Source organism: Pantherophis guttatus, chromosome 12 (genome assembly GCF_059756535.1).
Source record: "Pantherophis guttatus breed Tessera chromosome 12, ASM5975653v1, whole genome shotgun sequence".
NCBI classification, from domain to species: Eukaryota; Metazoa; Chordata; class Lepidosauria; order Squamata; family Colubridae; genus Pantherophis; species Pantherophis guttatus.
The window spans coordinates 10,442,489-10,458,803 of NC_142074.1; the positions used below are offsets into that span (position 1 = coordinate 10,442,489).

General features: G+C 42.6%; 2 protein-coding genes across 4 annotated transcripts; both read left to right on the forward strand.

The window, feature by feature from the left end:
* The first annotated feature begins 1,026 nt into the window (after positions 1-1,026).
* On the forward strand, positions 1,027-2,688 carry LOC117675901 (putative P2Y purinoceptor 10). The gene has a single exon (XM_034434961.3). The coding sequence runs from the start codon at positions 1,082-1,084 to the stop codon at positions 2,048-2,050; it is 969 nt and encodes a 322-aa protein (XP_034290852.2). The 5' UTR covers positions 1,027-1,081; the 3' UTR covers positions 2,051-2,688.
* A 5,225-nt stretch (positions 2,689-7,913) lies between these two features.
* LOC117675933 (putative P2Y purinoceptor 10) lies at positions 7,914-15,981 on the forward strand. 3 transcript variants are annotated; one of them, XM_034434999.3, is made up of 3 exons: positions 7,916-8,190; positions 12,862-13,250; positions 14,595-15,981. In XM_034434999.3, exon 3 carries the CDS (start codon positions 14,646-14,648, stop codon positions 15,756-15,758), a length of 1,113 nt encoding a protein of 370 aa, XP_034290890.1. In that variant the 5' UTR covers positions 7,916-8,190; positions 12,862-13,250; positions 14,595-14,645; the 3' UTR covers positions 15,759-15,981. The 3 variants fall into 3 exon arrangements, with proteins under 3 accessions (XP_034290888.1, XP_034290890.1, XP_034290889.1); XM_034434998.3 differs by having other exon boundaries at positions 7,930-8,190; positions 12,859-13,250; XM_034434997.3 differs by lacking the exon at positions 12,862-13,250 and having other exon boundaries at positions 7,914-8,190.
* Positions 15,982-16,315: the final 334 nt, after the last annotated feature.

The window sequence follows — 16,315 nt, forward strand, 5'->3', positions numbered from 1 at the left end:
CTTGTATACCAGCACCCCTAAGTCTAAAGAGAGCTTCTTGCAACATTGTCTGTTAGGTTCTAACGTGCAGCTGGTGAAATGGATTGCCAAATTTGCGGTAAAGTTGATGGAAAAAAGGACAAAGTTGGTGCAGCAGAATGTGGTAGATTGTAGGAAAGATCATTTGCTTTAATAATGTAATTTCAAAGTAGTTTTAAGACTGATTGGGTAGATGCAGGGGTGACATTATAATATAATTCTAATCATATTTAATTTGTATCTCAAATTATTGTACTTTATTCCGATTTCATTTTAGATCATATTTTATTCTAATTTCATTTTAAATTGTGCGTTATTCCAATTTCATTTAAATTGTTTTACCAAATTTTTTCATAATTATTTTTCTGGAACTCTGCACTTTGATATGGCCCAAGGGCTAATCAATAAATAAAGATAGATAGATAGATAGATAGATAGATAGATAGATAGATAGATAACCCAAATCAGGTAATATCATCGGTGCTACTCAGAACAAGCTCAGAGAGCAACAGGGACCCCTCATTTCAACCCTGAGCTACAAATATTCTCCTTTATTAGCATTATGAGCCCTGGTGGTGCAGGATTGTAACCGGCTCAAGATTGACTCAGCCTTCCATCCTTCTGAGGTCAGTAAAATGAGTACCCAGATTGTTGGGGGAAATTGCTGCCTCTGTAAACCGCTTAGCGAGTGCTGTAAGGCATTATGAAGCAGTATATAAGTCTAACTGCTATTACTAGTGCTATTGGGAGCCCTGGTGGTACAGTGGTTAAAGTTCAGTATTGCAGGCAAACTCTGCCCACAGTCTGGAGTTCGATCCTGATGGGGCTCAAGGTTGACTCAGCCTTCCATCCTTCCGTCGGTAAAATGAGGACCCAGATTTTTGGGGGGCAAGATGCTGACATTGTAAACCACCTGTAAAGTCCTGTAAAGCACTATGGGGTGGTATATAAGTCTAAGTGCTACTCCCATTGCTTTATAAATGTGCCATCTTTTCCTTACAGGGACCAGAATCTCTCCATAGGTGGGACTTCCCCAAGTCCTTTCACCGGCAATGGAACTGAGATGATGGGAAGCCCAGGGATGAATTGCTCGGAACCTGGACAAGATTTCCAACACACCTTTTATGCTGCCACCTACTCCATCATTTTCATCCCAGGCCTCCTCACCAACAGCATCGCTCTCTGGATGCTATGCCTCTTTATCCGAAAGCAAAACAAAGCCATCATCTTCCTGCTGAATCTGGCCACCGCGGACTTCATTCACGTCCTCTCCTTACCTCTGCGGATTTATTATTATGTCAACTACAAGTGGCCCTTTGGACTCTTCCTCTGCCAGCTTTGCTTCTACTTGAAGTACCTGAACATGTACGCTAGCATTTGTTTCCTCACCTGTATCAGCGTGCAAAGATACCTCTTCCTGCTCCATCCCTTCATGGCCAAAAACTGGAAGAAGGGCTACGATGTTGCCATCTCGGCTACCGTCTGGTTGGTGGTTGGCGTAGCTTGTCTGACCTTCCCATTGCTGAGAAAGACCCTGAGTTCGGAAGCTTGCTTCTCCGATCTCAGCATTGAAAAGATCCAGAACACGGCGGCTTTGATCGGGATGCTGATTGTGGCCGAACTGGTTGGGTTTTTGTTCCCTCTGGCCATCATCGTCTACTGCACTGCCAAGACCAGAGCTTCCCTCCAGGAATATCAAATGCCTTTACAAAACACCGCCGAAAAACAGAAGGCGTTACGGATGGTGTCCATGTGTGCCGTCGTGTTTTTTGTGTGTTTCGCCCCCTATCACCTCATGTTTTTCTTCTTCATGTTGGTCAAAGAAGATGTGGTGAAGGGCTGTGCTGTAAAACAAAGTGTCTTGTATCTGCACCCTTTTTTCTTAAGCCTTGCCAGCTTCAACTGCTGCTTGGATCCATTCTTGTACTTTTTTGTGACAAGGGAATTCAATGATCGGATACCAACCTACAGGAGCTTGTCCTTCAGAAATCGTTTGTTAAGCAAGGAAAGCGCTTCTTCGATGAAGGAATAAATTAGCTGGACTTCAAGTTGGACAGAGGATTGGAGGGTCTACAGGAGGTGCCCTAGTTCAGACTGCACCTCCAGATATCCTGTAGCATAAGAATGCACTCACATACCACGTCAGAGAAAAGTTTCCTTAGTTATGGTTGGATGATGGAGCAATAGTTGCAGTGGTGAAACTCCAAATTTTTTTACTATCTGTTCTGTGGGCATGCTCTGGCTTGGTGGCATGGCAGGGGAAGGATACTGCAAAATCCCCATTTCCTCCACACTCCTGGGGGAAGGATATTGCAAAATCTCCATTCCCACCCCATTCTGGGGTCAGCCAGAGGTGGTATTTGCCGGTTCTCTGAACTGCTCAAAATTTCCGCTACTGGTTCTCCAGAACCTATCAGAACCTGCTGGATTTCACCCCTGAATAGTTGGTTGGGTTCAGACCAGGGGTGAAATGCTCCCAGTTCAGACTGAATTTCCCAATCCGGTAGCGATGGTGGTGGGTGGTTCGGAGAACTGCTAGCAAAACTCCCTGCGCCCCCCACCCCGATGCTCAGCTGAGCCGCACGATCATCAGAGGCTTTTTTAAAAAAACTTTTAAAAGCATTTTTTCTACAACCTCTTCCGATGAAAAAATGCTTTTAAAAGTAAAAAAAAAAAAGCCTCCGATGATCGTGCGGCTCAGCTGGGATCATTAGAGGCTTTTCAAAGCATTTTTTTTTTTTGCAATGTCTTGGCTGAAGAGGTGGTAAAAAAAATGCTTTGAAAAGTCTCTGACGATCAGGCAACTCAGCTGGGATCATCAGAGAGGCTTTTTAAAAAATGCCTCTCTGACGATCCCAGCTGAGTTGCCTGATCATCAGAGAAGCTTTTAAAAAAATGCCTCTGTGACGATCAGGCAACTCAGCTGGGATCGTCAGAGAGGCTTTTCAAAGCATTTTTCTCTGCAACCTCTTGGCCGAAGAGGTGGTAAAAAAAAATGCTTTGAAAAGTCTCTGACGATCCCAGCTGAGTTGCCTGATCGTCAGAGAGGCTTTTCAAAGCATTTTTAAAAAAGCCTCTCTGACGATCCCAGTTGAGTTGCCTGATCGGCAGAGGCTTTTCAAAGCATTACAAAAAAATGCTTTGAAAAGTTTTTTTTTAAAAAAAATTGGCCACGCCCACCCAATCACATTACCCCCACCACCCTCACCACCAAGCCACGCCCACAGAACTGGTAGTAACAAATTTTACATTTCACCCCTGGTTCATACAACATGATAGATCAGTGGTTCCTAATCTGTTTTACGGAAACCATTTAACAGGAAGTTGCAGGAGTCAAAGCAGCTGTGGATGATACATTGCTGGCTCTAAGTTAACATTGTGGTCTTCAAAAACGTTCAATGACAATCTAGAAGTCTTCATGAAGAGAAAAGTTGGGATCTGTAGCACTGTGGTTTACAAATCTCAAGGATGAGATTCACATAGCTAAACCATCGGATGATCTGTTTTGTTTTATTTTTTTTTCTATGATCTTAGCCTGACGCTCATAATTTCCAATCAAGAATTTCAAACTGGGTGGGGATGACCAAATGTTAAGCTACACAAACCCAAAACAGCTCTTCAGAGACATGAATTTCTTTCTCCCAGACCTGCCTAAGAAAGGCAAATGGCTGAACCTGCTTTGTTTTGCTTTATCACATCCTTTGATAGTTTTGGAAGTACTCCCGCTTTTTGCTGATCCCACTAATGCCATGATGGCAAATTTATGGCACATGTGCCCAAAGTGGCACACGAAGCCATGTCACCCGGCAAGCACGGCCTTGCCTGTTTGTCTTCTGGGTTTCTGGCACACATGCGCACGTGATGATCAGCTGTTCTTCACATGTGCGGTAATGCCAAAAACCAGTGTGCGCATGTGCGCCAGCCAGCTGATGGTCAGGTGTGCATGAGTGCCAAAACCCGGAAGTTCGGCATTTATGGAACGCAGCCCAGCCGAGCACGTGCACTCAATGTTTCCGCGTGACCTTTTCGGCACTTGGTGCCAAAAAAGTTTGCCATCACTGCACTAATGTGTCTAAAGGTTGAATCATGGTAACTGGATCAAACGTTGTTAAACTGAGACGTTTCGTTGCTTATCCAAGCTTCATCAATCAGAGCAAAATTCTCTGCCTAAATAATTTTGCTCTGACTGATGTAGTTGCTTGGATGCGCAACGAAACATCTCAGATTAACAAAGTTTGATCCAGTTACCATGTTTCAACCTTTAGACACCTTTGACCTGGTGACATCTTGATCCCATTAATGTCCAATGGGAAATTACTTTGGGAATGCAATTCCTGACTGATTTCAAGCGAGAATCAAAGGTATAACTTGCATTAAGCCTTCAGATAGTTTTAGCATACTAAACATTTGCAAAAAAATAATAATTGGAATACATTGAAATACATTCCATAGATAGGAACAGGAATTCTCCAGGCTTCTCTTGATCAACAACTTTCAGTTTATTGGTCATAAAAATTAACTGATTGTTTAGTCCTGTTTAAAAGTATAATTTCATTAGTGAGTTGACTGCGCACATCTTTGTAAATATGTACATACTCTGCAAGTAAACAAAATAATTGCTCTGAATAGTAAAGTAAATAAAAGAACTGCTCTGAAAGAGAAAGAAAACAAGGCTTCTCTCTGTCAGTTATGTTCACTACTTTTCAAAGAGAACAGTCCACACTGCATCAACTCATCCCTATCTTAATCGTGTGATCTGGGTAACTATGCACTTCCAAATATATAGCTACGTTCTGGTTTCCATAGGTTTATGTGGGGGTGTTTGGTTCTTTCCCTTTGTTATTTCTTTTTTTCTTTTTCAGTCAGGTGCATCCTGTGGGTTATTTTTATCTTTTTTTTACAGCCAGCCATCGACAGGAAATACTTGCCATTTTACTTTTACAAAGGGAAAGAGGCACATTTTATGCCTCCTGCTGCCTATCTGTGGCCAAAACATTTTTAAAAAGCAAGCAAATCTAACGAGTGACAATGGTTTAATATTATTAATATACATCAATTGTTTTTTTAAAAAAATATTTTTTATTATTTTATATCATACACTAACTTTCTGTGTTGAGCAGTGTGCTCTCCAGGTGTCCAAGGTGTTAACATACAAGCATACAAACATCATCATCGTCATTATGATCATATATATATAAACAAATATGTGGTAATATATAAACAAATATGTGATAACATCAATCATATTATAACATATATTATTTTCCATTATAGTATTGATTATATAACCGTCTTAAATATTTTCTCACCTGTTTTTCTTTCTCCTATAAATCATATTTCACCCAATTCCACTCCTCTAACCTCAATTTTTTTTAAAAAAAAAATAATTTTATTGATTTCCCCCCCACATTTACCCACATCTTTTTTTTTTGAACAGAATATTGGCCTTACCTTATCCTCTAACCTCAATATTTGTCATTTAACCATTTATAGAATAGTTCCCATGTTATGAAATAGTCCGAATCTTCTTTTCCTTTAATTTTTAGGGTTAACCTATCCATCTCTGCACATTCCAGAATTTTTTTGATTATAATATTGTCTGCAGGGGTTTCTGGGTTTTTCCAACATTGTGCATATGCAATCCTAGTTGCTGTTAGGATGTGTAGAACCAAATCTGTGTTCCCCTTATTATAATTTCCTGGAAGCATGCCCAACAAAAATGTTTCAGGTTTCAGATCTATTTGTTGTCCTATCATATTTTCCAGCCATGTGTGTATTTTCTTCCAGTATTTTTTGGCTTTGGGGCATGTCCACCACAAAATTCTTTCCCAAAGAAGTTTGGGAAAGTTTCAAAAACACTGATGATATCCTTCTTACTATTCCACAGTTACAAGAAACGTATAAATCAAATTTATAGATATAAATTAAGCATGGGCTGGTTTATTGATTATGTGCCATCCGGTCAGCGTTGATCCTTAGCAAAGATAAATTTTCTCCAGCAATCAATTAATCCTAATATGACAATATGCGCAAAAGCAAAAAGTCAGAAGCATCTTTCTCTGTCCCTCTTTAAATCTAACCACTTACAGCAAGTCCGGGATCAAAACACATCTTACAGAACGTTAAGATTTCATTTTTTTAAAAAAATTACAGATTAGCAGAGTTGGAAGGGACTTTTGAGGTCATCTAGTCCAACCCCCCGCCCAAGCAGGAGACCCTACTCCATTGCTGACAATGGCAGTCCAGTCTCTTCTTCAAAGCTTCCAGTGATGAAGCTCCCACAACTTCCGAAGGCAACTTCTGTTCCATGGGTTGATTGTTCTCACTGTCAGAAAATTCCTCCTCATTTCTAGGTTGAATCTCTCCTTGTTCAGTTTCTGTTTTGACATTCTGATTAAAATAGTCATTTCAACGGACCGAGAAACGTTTCAGCTTTCAAAATAATCTCTTATTTTACTTTTCCTTCTCTCGGTTTCTAGACTCTAATCAGATATGTAATGTTGACTATCTGGAATATTCCAGAAAATATTTGAGATGCCTTCTGTATTTAGTCTTATGTCAGGTTACGTTTTTTTGTTCCTATAAAGGTAAAAGTTCCCCTCGCACATATGTGCGAGTCGTTCCCGACTCTAGGGGGTGGTGCTCATCTCTGTTTCAAAGCCGAGGAGCCAGCGCTGTCCGAAGACGTCTCCATGGTCATGTGGCCGGCATGACTCAATGCCAAAGGTGCACGGAACGCTGTTCCCTTCCCACCAAAGGCGGTCCCTATTTTTCAACTTGCATTTTTTACCTGCTTTCAAACTGCTAGGTTGGCAGAAGGTGGGACAAGTAACGGGAGCTCACCCCGTTATGCAGCACTAGGGATTCAAACCACTGAACTGCCGACCTTTCGAGTGACAAGCTCAGCATCTTAGCCACTGAGCCACCGCGTCCCTTGTTCCTATAGTTTCTGCTATTATTCTATATCTAAATATAGCAATATAATAAAATGGTTTCAGTGATATAGACCCCTATGTTGTCAAAAAAGTGCTGTCCACGTGGAAGACAATTTCTTCTGTACTGTTTATCCTGGAGCTTTGAGATTAATTACATTAATCACCAAAGGGCCCATTGTAGCGAAGAGAATGAGGTATTCTGTAAAGACAGCATATTTACCTGAATGCTGATTCTTCGTACTTAACACTAATGTCTTTGTCACCGTGTTTTTCTTTTATCTATTTTACCCTGGACTTACATCCTGTACAGGTAGTCCTCAATTTACAACAGTTCAAAGTTAAAAAAACTGATTTATGACCATTTTTCACACTTATGTCCGTTGCAGCATCCCCATAGTCACATGATCAAAATTTCAGATGCTTGGCAACTGATTCATATTTATGACGGTTGCTGTGTCCTGAGGGGAGGTCTTGTGATCCCCTTTTGTGACCGTCTGACAAGCAAAGTCAATGGGGAAGCCAGATTCACTTAACAACCGTGTCACTAATTTAACAACTGCAGTGCTTCCCTTAACAGCCTTGGAAAGGAAGAGTGTAAAATGGGGCAAAATTCACTTAACAACTGTCTCGCTTAGTGACAGAAATTTGGGGCTCAGTGGTGATCATAGGTTAAGAAATATCTGTATTTTACTTTTGTGTTATATTTTTGACATGGTCATAATGCTAATCAATCAATAGACTATTTCTTGTTATGGTTTCTTTCTGCACTTCTGTTATTTTGCATTAAATAACTCTGTTCATTTTTATGTTCCCTTTTAATACTATTCATGTCTAAAAAGTTAAAAAAAATAAAGCAAACAGGCAGATACAGCAAATTTGGACATGGGGTTGTGATGAAATGGGCAATTTTTCAAGGCCACGCTATCATTGTGATGTCATCTGTTGTTTTGGCATCTCTCCAGAAAGCTGTGGCTGTATTTTAAGTGGGACAGAGAAACGGAGAGCCAGGATTTCCTTCCGTACAGCCCACAGCGCTGGACCTTCACTCGTCTTTCTGAAAAACTTTTCGAGACCCTCCTCAGCCTTCGAGATTACCACGAAGAGGTTGAAACTGCATGGGAAAACCTTGTGACCGAAATGAGGAAAACATCAACGTTCAAAGGAAGCCTCTGTTGCTTTTCATGGCTTATTCCTTTCTGCGGTCAGCATCTCTTGAAGGAACGCAAACTGCTATGAGGTAAGGCTGTTCTCCTAAAATCTGAAGCAGGGATAAAAAGCTTCACACTGGGGCATCCTTATATCCAGATTTCAAAGTGAATTTGCAGGAAAGAAATTCCGTTATTGGATCTACAGAAATGGGTTTCAGCGCTTCTGAATGCTTTGTGAATCAGCGGTAAAGCCCCACCCTTAAATAACTACACCCATATCATAGATTTAAAAGTGAAAAACAAGGTTTTCCTGCCAAGGAAATCAATTCAGCAGCAAGGCTCTGTTCTTTTCTTCAGAAAGACTGCCTGTTTTAGTAACGGCCACATTTCACTCTTTAACTTTACAATGTCCTGCTTTATATTGCTATAATCATTAAGATCTCTTTCAGTTTTTTTTTTTTAAATCTGGTGGAAAAACAGCGTTTAACCAATTATTTTTTTTTTAATTTGATTTATATGCCACCCTTCTCCGGAGACTCAGGGCAGCTTACAATGTGTTAAAAGAGGAACCTTTACCAAATCTTTAGAAAGATTTCCGTCCTTTCCTTGTTGGACTGAATAGCTAACTGTGACTTCTGAAAGGAAAATGACAAAGGAAAAATGACATCTATTCTAGAAACAATTAGGGTCAAATTACGGTTTATTCTTTTCTTGGCAGTCAGTGTTAATTTAACCTGTGGGCATGTGTGTCTCTGAGCATCTAAGGTCTACCAGATTTGGGATGCAAGAATGCAGAAGAAATTATTAGACAGCTCTAAAAAGAAACAGATAATAAGAATTCTCTTCTCCCCTTCTCCTTTAGTGGCTGTCTGAATTTTTGTAATCCAGATGTGGTGTCTGCCCTAAGACATCTGATCCTTGCAGGGTTGATCCCTGAGGATAACAGCCTTAAGGAAAAGCTACCACAATCCATACTTTGGTCTCCTAAATTCAAATGCTCCAGGAACTACTGTATCATTGGAATATCTCCCACACCTTACTTCTTCCTCAAGTGTGCAAAATGACATTTCTGAGTATGCTTATTTTTTTTCTTCTTCTGAGTTTCTTTTGCTCTGGGGTGATCAAGGAGTCTGAAAGTACCCAGAGATCCTACAGAGTTGGGACTTTTCTCCTATGGACCAGCAAAAAATTCTGTAGTATAATTTGGGGCACCTTCACTGCTGTTCCTCATTTTGCCTCCGTAATAAACTGTAGAGCCTTGGTGGTGCAGCAGATTAAAGTGCTGTTAAGTAACACCAGCTGCCTGCAATTACTGCAAATTCAAATCTCACCAGGCTCAAGGTTGATTCAGCCTTCCATCCTTCCGAGGTAGGTAAAATGAGGACCCGGATTGTGGGGGCAATAAACTGACTTTGTATAAAAAAGAACACTGCTTAGGGGGGGCCAAAAGCTCTACTAAGCAGGTATATACAAAAAGTATGAAGGCTATTGCTTAATGCATTGTAAACCGCCCTGAGTCTCCAGAGAAGGACGGCATATAAATCGAACCAGTAAGTAAGTAAGTAAGTAAGTAAGTAAGTAAGTAAGTAAGTAAGTAAGTAAGTAAATAAACAGACCGTGAAGAACGACAGAGGCAAGATCTATTTCCAAGGCAATCATCAGATAAATGTGGCTTGGCTGCAGACCAAGAAAGTGGTTTGTGCTTTGGAAAGCACCCCATTCCTCTTAATTCTCATCTAGATGAAAGAAAGAGGAAGGAAGGCACATTCAGACCTACAAGATGTTGTTACTATAGTTACTCTGATAAACCCCAAACCCAAAGGTGCTTTTCTAAAAGGCAACTGAACTTTCTTGGGTTTTTTCCTTGAAAACCTTTCATTTCTCATCCATTCTGAAACTGCAGAATATTCTTGGAGGAGAAGTGAAATGTTTTTAAGGAGGGGGCAAAAAAAACCCCAAGAAAATTCAGTTGCCTTTTGGAAAATCACCTTCGGGACAGCCATGAACCAGATGATTGAAAATCCCCATCAACATTTGTTCTGATAATTGTAGTTTTAGACACAAGAATCTTTCGCTGCATGCTTACTTCGGTTTGAAATTGTACTGTTTCATAAGTTCTGAGTTTAGGTCAAGGTCCACCAACTTCCCATCGGTTTCCTGGATGGAGAGTCGTAATTTTTTTGGGGGAGGGGGAGGAAGGGGTATGTGACTGTTTATTTACACATTTTTGGAAAAGATCATAACCCCACATTGCAGAAGAGAAGTTCTCTCCCAGAGCAGGCATGTAGGGGAAAAGTCTCTACAAATGGTACAATGGAAAACATCCCATTGCTAAAAATATAAACAAATGAAAACCATCCATAGAACTCTAAAACAGCAGCTTGGGAATATCAGAATGTTGGATAATCAACCAGGCAAGGGGTGGATGACCCTTTGAAGTTAAATAATCATTAAGCCAACACCCAACTGTGGCTATTTTGCTCTAGAAGGGTTTGGATGAATCAGCAGCCAGAGGAAGAAAAGGAACAGGGTAGAAAGTTTCAAGCAATACTGAACCATTAGATTTCCCCCCTCCCCATTCTCACACACAGTGACTGAGACATGAAGGTATAAAAATAGTCTGCAAACAAACAGACCCAAAATAGAAATGGGTTGACTTAGATGATTTCAGCAAATACTATAATACGAAGTACCTCTGTTTCTAGTTGCACTTTATTTTATTTTATTTATTGAATTTATATGGCCACCCGCCTGGGACTCTGGGCGGCATGCATTGTTAAAACACAAATAAAACTCAAGTTTTCGACCATTAAAAAGCAAGTTTCAAAAAAATATATATCAAAAGCTGCATTTAAAATCGCAATAATGAAAAGACAGAGGAAGGTGCACTCTAATATATATAATGTAAACATTTCATAGTCTCCATACTTCCTTCGTATTCCCAGATCTGATGAGTTTTGAAGGTCTTCTGAAGGGCTGGCAAGGTTTTTTATTTGTTTGTTTGTGTCGGAAGCATCATTATTAAAATTTTATGCATATAAATACAAACAGAAGGGAGCGTTGGCTCAGTAATTAGAGACGCTGAGCTTGTCAGCTGGAAAAGTTTGAGACCCGAGTGTTGCGTGACGGGGTGAGCTCCCGTTCCTTGCTCCAGCTCCTGCCCACCTAGCAGTTTGAAAGCATGCAAATGTGAGTAGATCAATAGGTACCATTTCAGTGGGAAGGGAACAGCGTCCTGTGCACTTGGGAATACAGTTGTGCTGGACACATGACCACAGAAAGCATGTTCGGACAATGCTGACTCCCTTAGCTAGGAAATAGAGATGAGCACCATCCTCTAAAGGTGGACATGACTGGACAGGTGAAACCTTTGCCTTTATAAATACAAATAATAAGAACATACAATTTAAAATGTGTAAAAGCCTAATTTAGACTTTTTCCCTCAGAAACATGCAACATTGATTGCATTCTGTTGTGTTGTCATGAGGTTCTCAAGAGTAAGAGAATAACAGAATAAGAGAGTTGGAAGGGACCTTGGAGGTCTTCTAGTCCAACCCCCTGCCTAGGCAGGAAACCCTACACCACTTCAGACAAGTGGTTATCCAATATCTTCTTAGAAACGTCCAGTGTTGGAGCATTCACAACTTCTGCAGGCAAGTTCTTCCGCTGATTAATTGTTCTAACTGTCAGGAAATTTCTCTAAGTTGCTTCTCTCCTTGATTAGTTTCCACCTGTTGCTTCTTGTCCTGCTCTCAGGAGCTTTGGAGAAGTCCATTGAGCAGGGCACAGGGGACAAGTGTATGTGTGTGTGTGATCTCCATATTCACAGTAGGCAGAAGTCACCAAATGTTCCCCATTTATTCAAGGAATATCTTGTTCTTGCTGTGCCTGTGCACAAACTATTTAGCGATTTCCAAATTTCCCAGTTTTCATCATGGCCAGATGCTGTCCATGTGCTGGCAGGGTAGGGACCACCACTCACACTCTGGGGGGAATAATGTGCCAGAGAGCAGAGGCCATGCCAGAAAAGTTTCTCTTTCCAAATCATGCCAAATGAAGTTCCTTGACCAATGGGAACTACAACTTGCCCTTCAGCCAGGCCTGATGGGAAGGGCAAAATGTCATTGGGGAGAGGTCTAGAAGACCTCCGAGGTCCCTTCAACTCTGTTATCCTGTATTCTAGAGGCAGGCACTCAAATACAGGCAGTCCTTGACTTATAACCATTCATTTCGTGACCTGAAGATGATTGATAATTCCCAGCTGCCAATATTGAGCAATGTAGCCTGCCTGGAATGAAACAGGTAAATCTAGGCATACATTGATATTTTATATTTTGTATTTTTATCTCATGTTTTTATTGAAATATGATGTGAACATGCCATAGGTAAAGGTAAAGGTTCCCCTCGCACATATGTGCTAGTCGTTCCTGACTCTAGGGAGTAGTGCTCATCTCTATTTCAAAGCCGAAGAGCCAGCGCTGTCCAAAGACGTCTCCGGGGTCATGTGGCCGGCATGATTCAACGCCAAAGGTGCACGGAACGCTGTTACCTTCCCACCAAAGGTGGTCCCTATTTTTTTACTTGCATTTTTTACGTGCTTTCGAACTGCTAGGTTGGCAGAAGCTGGGACAAGTAACGGGAGCTTACCCCGTTATGCGGCACTAGGGATTCGAACCGCTGAACTTCCGACCTTTCGATCAACAAGCACAGCGTCTTAGTCATACGATAATATAATAATAATAATAATCTCATTTAAGCAGGAAAGCAGGAAGAAACTGGAGCTTCTTAGTGGCAAATGAAGGTTTGAGAAATTACTGCTGGCTTCTGATGAGAGCTTGAGACTTCTACTTCATTACTCACAGCAAAGTATCCGCAGGAAGAAATATCATTACAGCAGCTTAGAATCAGCAGACAGGAAGGAAGAGAACTCATTTAAAGCTGGCTCATCTGGAAATGAATGGCCATGCCTCCCATTCATCTCAACCCACCCCTTGACATAGAGCAGGATTTTAACTCCCTGGTTAAAAATAATTATAACTTAGGTTCCTTTTCCTACGTTGGTCACTCTTTCCCTTCCTCTGTGTGATTTAATCCATGGAGCTCGCAGAAGCAAAGAAGCCAGAAAACTGCGCCTTCAAAACAAAATTGGGTAAGCATTACAGCTTTCTCGATTTCCAGATATCTTGGATTTCAAAGTTGCAATCTAATATGGGGATCCCAGTTAGTTTGGGAAGTTGCAGTAAGGTACGTCTCGCTGACGGTGTAAGGGCAATGTCAGCTGCCACCTTATGCTTCCTTGTGCTTCACTGCTGTGCAGTAACAGACTGTCATCAACCGTAGGGAGGGGGAATGAAGGTGGGAAGGCTTGGGGAAAATGAAAGTAAATGCTGTATCTCCTTGAGACGCTGCCTCAAGGTCACCCAGCTGGAAGAAGGAGGGAGCCACATACCAAACCACATTTGGACTGTCTGTTATGAAAACATCTTGCCTGAATCTGATTGGTTACAATGGGGTGGACAATGATAGATAGTAAAGGGAGGGAAAGTAGAACTTGTGAATTTTGGCATGCCATTCTCACTTCTGGCTTTGCAATACTGTAATACACTGGACCTCTAATAAAACATACAGGGGTTGGGCTCCTGGGGGTTCGGCAGGGTTCGGGCGATCCTCTAGCCAAGGATCGCCAGGGTTCAGTGAACCCCCAAATGCCACCCCTGGCTAGCCCCTCCTGCCCCGCCCCGCCCACCCTGACCCACCTCTCCCACCTCACCCCGCCCCTCCCAACCTGCCCCTCCCTTCCCGGGAGTCTCCACATGGCCCATTCATCATTCTAGGTAAATGCAGGGGCCGTGTGGAGGATCTGGGAGGGCAAAAAATGAGCCTACTGGAGGTTCTGAAAGTCCAAAAATGGGCCTGTTTCTGGCCTCTGGAGCCCAGGGGAAGTTGTTTTTGCCCTCCCAGAGACTCAAGGAAAGCCTCCGGAGCCTGGGGAGGGTGAAAAACGGCCTCCCGGAAGTTCTGCAAGTCTAGAAATGGGATTGTTTCTGTCCTCCGGAGCCCGGGGGAAGCTGTTTTTGCCCTCCCGGAGGCTCAAGAAAAGCCTCTGGAGCCTGGGGAGGGCAAAAAATGCCCTCCCCCACCGTGGTTCAGGCACCTGACTAGGCCATGCCCACTATGGCCACGCCTACCTAGCAACGGGGCAGCGAACCCATTGCTAAAGGATCTGAAGCCCACCCCTGAAACCATACCTTTTTCAACAAATTTCAGAAGTTTAAGTTGTGACAGGTCTGACAGATTCCTGCCTTTGACAGGGGGTTAGACTAGAAGACCTCCAAAGTCCCTTCCAGTCCTAGGATTCTATGTTTCTTTTAGGTAACGATACGATTTGACCCATAAACTTGGCATGTGTGTTCAAGGCTACAGCCTTCCTTCTCACCCGTCTTTCTGTAGAAGGAAATAAAATGTTTGCTCCTCTTTTTCCTGCCCTCCACAGGGATCTTCTCTTCCACCCACTGTGTTCAAGAAGTCCACTGACCGGACCAAGATGCCAGCTGACAATTCTTCTGAAAATTGTTCTGATCCTTCCATGGGTTTCCAGGCCTCCTTATATGCAGCGACTTATGTGATTATATTCATCCCTGGCCTGGTGGGCAACAGCCTTGCGCTGTGGATTTTGTGTTGCTTTATCAAGCGGGAAAGCAAAGCAGTCATTTTCATGATGAATTTGGCCGGGGCTGATCTGGCTCACGTCCTCTCCTTGCCTTTGAGGATGTACTACTATATCAACCACCGGTGGCCCTTTGGGAGCTTCCTCTGTCAATTCTGCTTCTACCTGAAGTACCTCAACATGTACGCCAGCATCTGCTTCCTCACCTGCATCAGCATCCAGAGGTACCTCTTTCTCCTTCATCCCTTCCGAACCAAAAGTTGGAATTACAGACATGATGTTGCCGTAAGTGCTGTCATCTGGATCGTGGTGGGGGCTGCTTGCTTGTCCCTCCCAATCCTGAGAAGTCCTAGCTTAACCAACAATAACAATACCTGCTTTGCTGATCTTGGAGTGAAACAGCTAACACGGGGAGCCTCCATAATGCTGATGGTGGTAGCTGAGCTCTCTGGATTTCTGCTCCCTCTTGCAATCATCATTTACTGCACCTGGAAGATGCGTCAATCCCTGCAGGATTCTCACGCTCCGTTACAACAGGCCGACGAGAGGCAGAAAGCTTGGCGTCTGATCTTGGGCTGCGCGGCTGTCTTCTTCGTCTGCTTCACTCCCTACCATGTCAACCTCCCGATCTTTATGATGGTCAAACAAGGTGTCTTTGGAAGCTGCTCGGTCCGTCAGCAAGTCCTGAATTTCCACACCATTTCTTTGTGCCTTGCGAGCCTGAATTGCTGCTTGGATCCAGTTCTCTACTATTTCATGACGTCAGAATTTCAGCAAAGGCTGTTCCGACACAGCAGGGCAGCCTTCCTGCAACGGTTCATCCATTTAGACAACAGCAGGACTGCAGTTTCAGCTGCCAAGGAGGAAGAGGAGGAGGAGGAGGAGGAGAAGGGCGGGAAGCGAAGCGAGAATATTTTAATGGCCTATTTTCGACCCTTTCGGCCTCAAAGACTTGAAAATGATAGCATGGAGCCCCCTCTGTCTCCTTAGTAGCTAATAAACGATGCATAGAGTGAAGCCCATATCAGATGAGCTCCCATCATTTGATTCCTTGATGATTTTCAGCTGGATCTACGGACTTGGATCTGCTGAAAATGATTGTATTTGGTTTTGTTGATGGGTGAGATGTAAGTTCTACTCAGGATGATTGACAGCAGATGGTTCCATCATGTGGCCATTGCTTGATGGAACAACTAATAAATTAAGTTTTGGAGCCAGCCTCTGTTTCTTGAAGTAGGAACCTAATTTATGATGCGTGTGCTGCAGCCACAGACTACGTGAGACCTCAGGGTTTGGCTTTGCAACAAATCTTAAAAATGAATCCCGTGGGGCAGAGAAGCTGTGAGTCCTCCAGGAGAAGCCATAAGCACATTGGGTCATAAGCATACAGTGGTGGGATTCAAAATGTTTTACTACCAGTTCTGTGTGGAATGGCTTGGTGGGCGTCGCTTGGTGGGCATGGCAGGGGACGAATACTGTAAAATCTCCATTCCCTCCCCACTCCAGGGGAAGGTTACTGCAAAATCCCCATTTCCTTCCAATCAGCT

What these genes read in the sequence shown, in the direction of transcription:
- LOC117675933 (XM_034434997.3), top strand. Translation starts at nt 14,646, where the DNA reads ATGCCAGCTGACAATTCTTCTGAAAATTGTTCTGATCCTTCCATGGGT.
- LOC117675901 (XM_034434961.3), top strand. Translation starts at nt 1,082, where the DNA reads ATGATGGGAAGCCCAGGGATGAATTGCTCGGAACCTGGACAAGATTTC.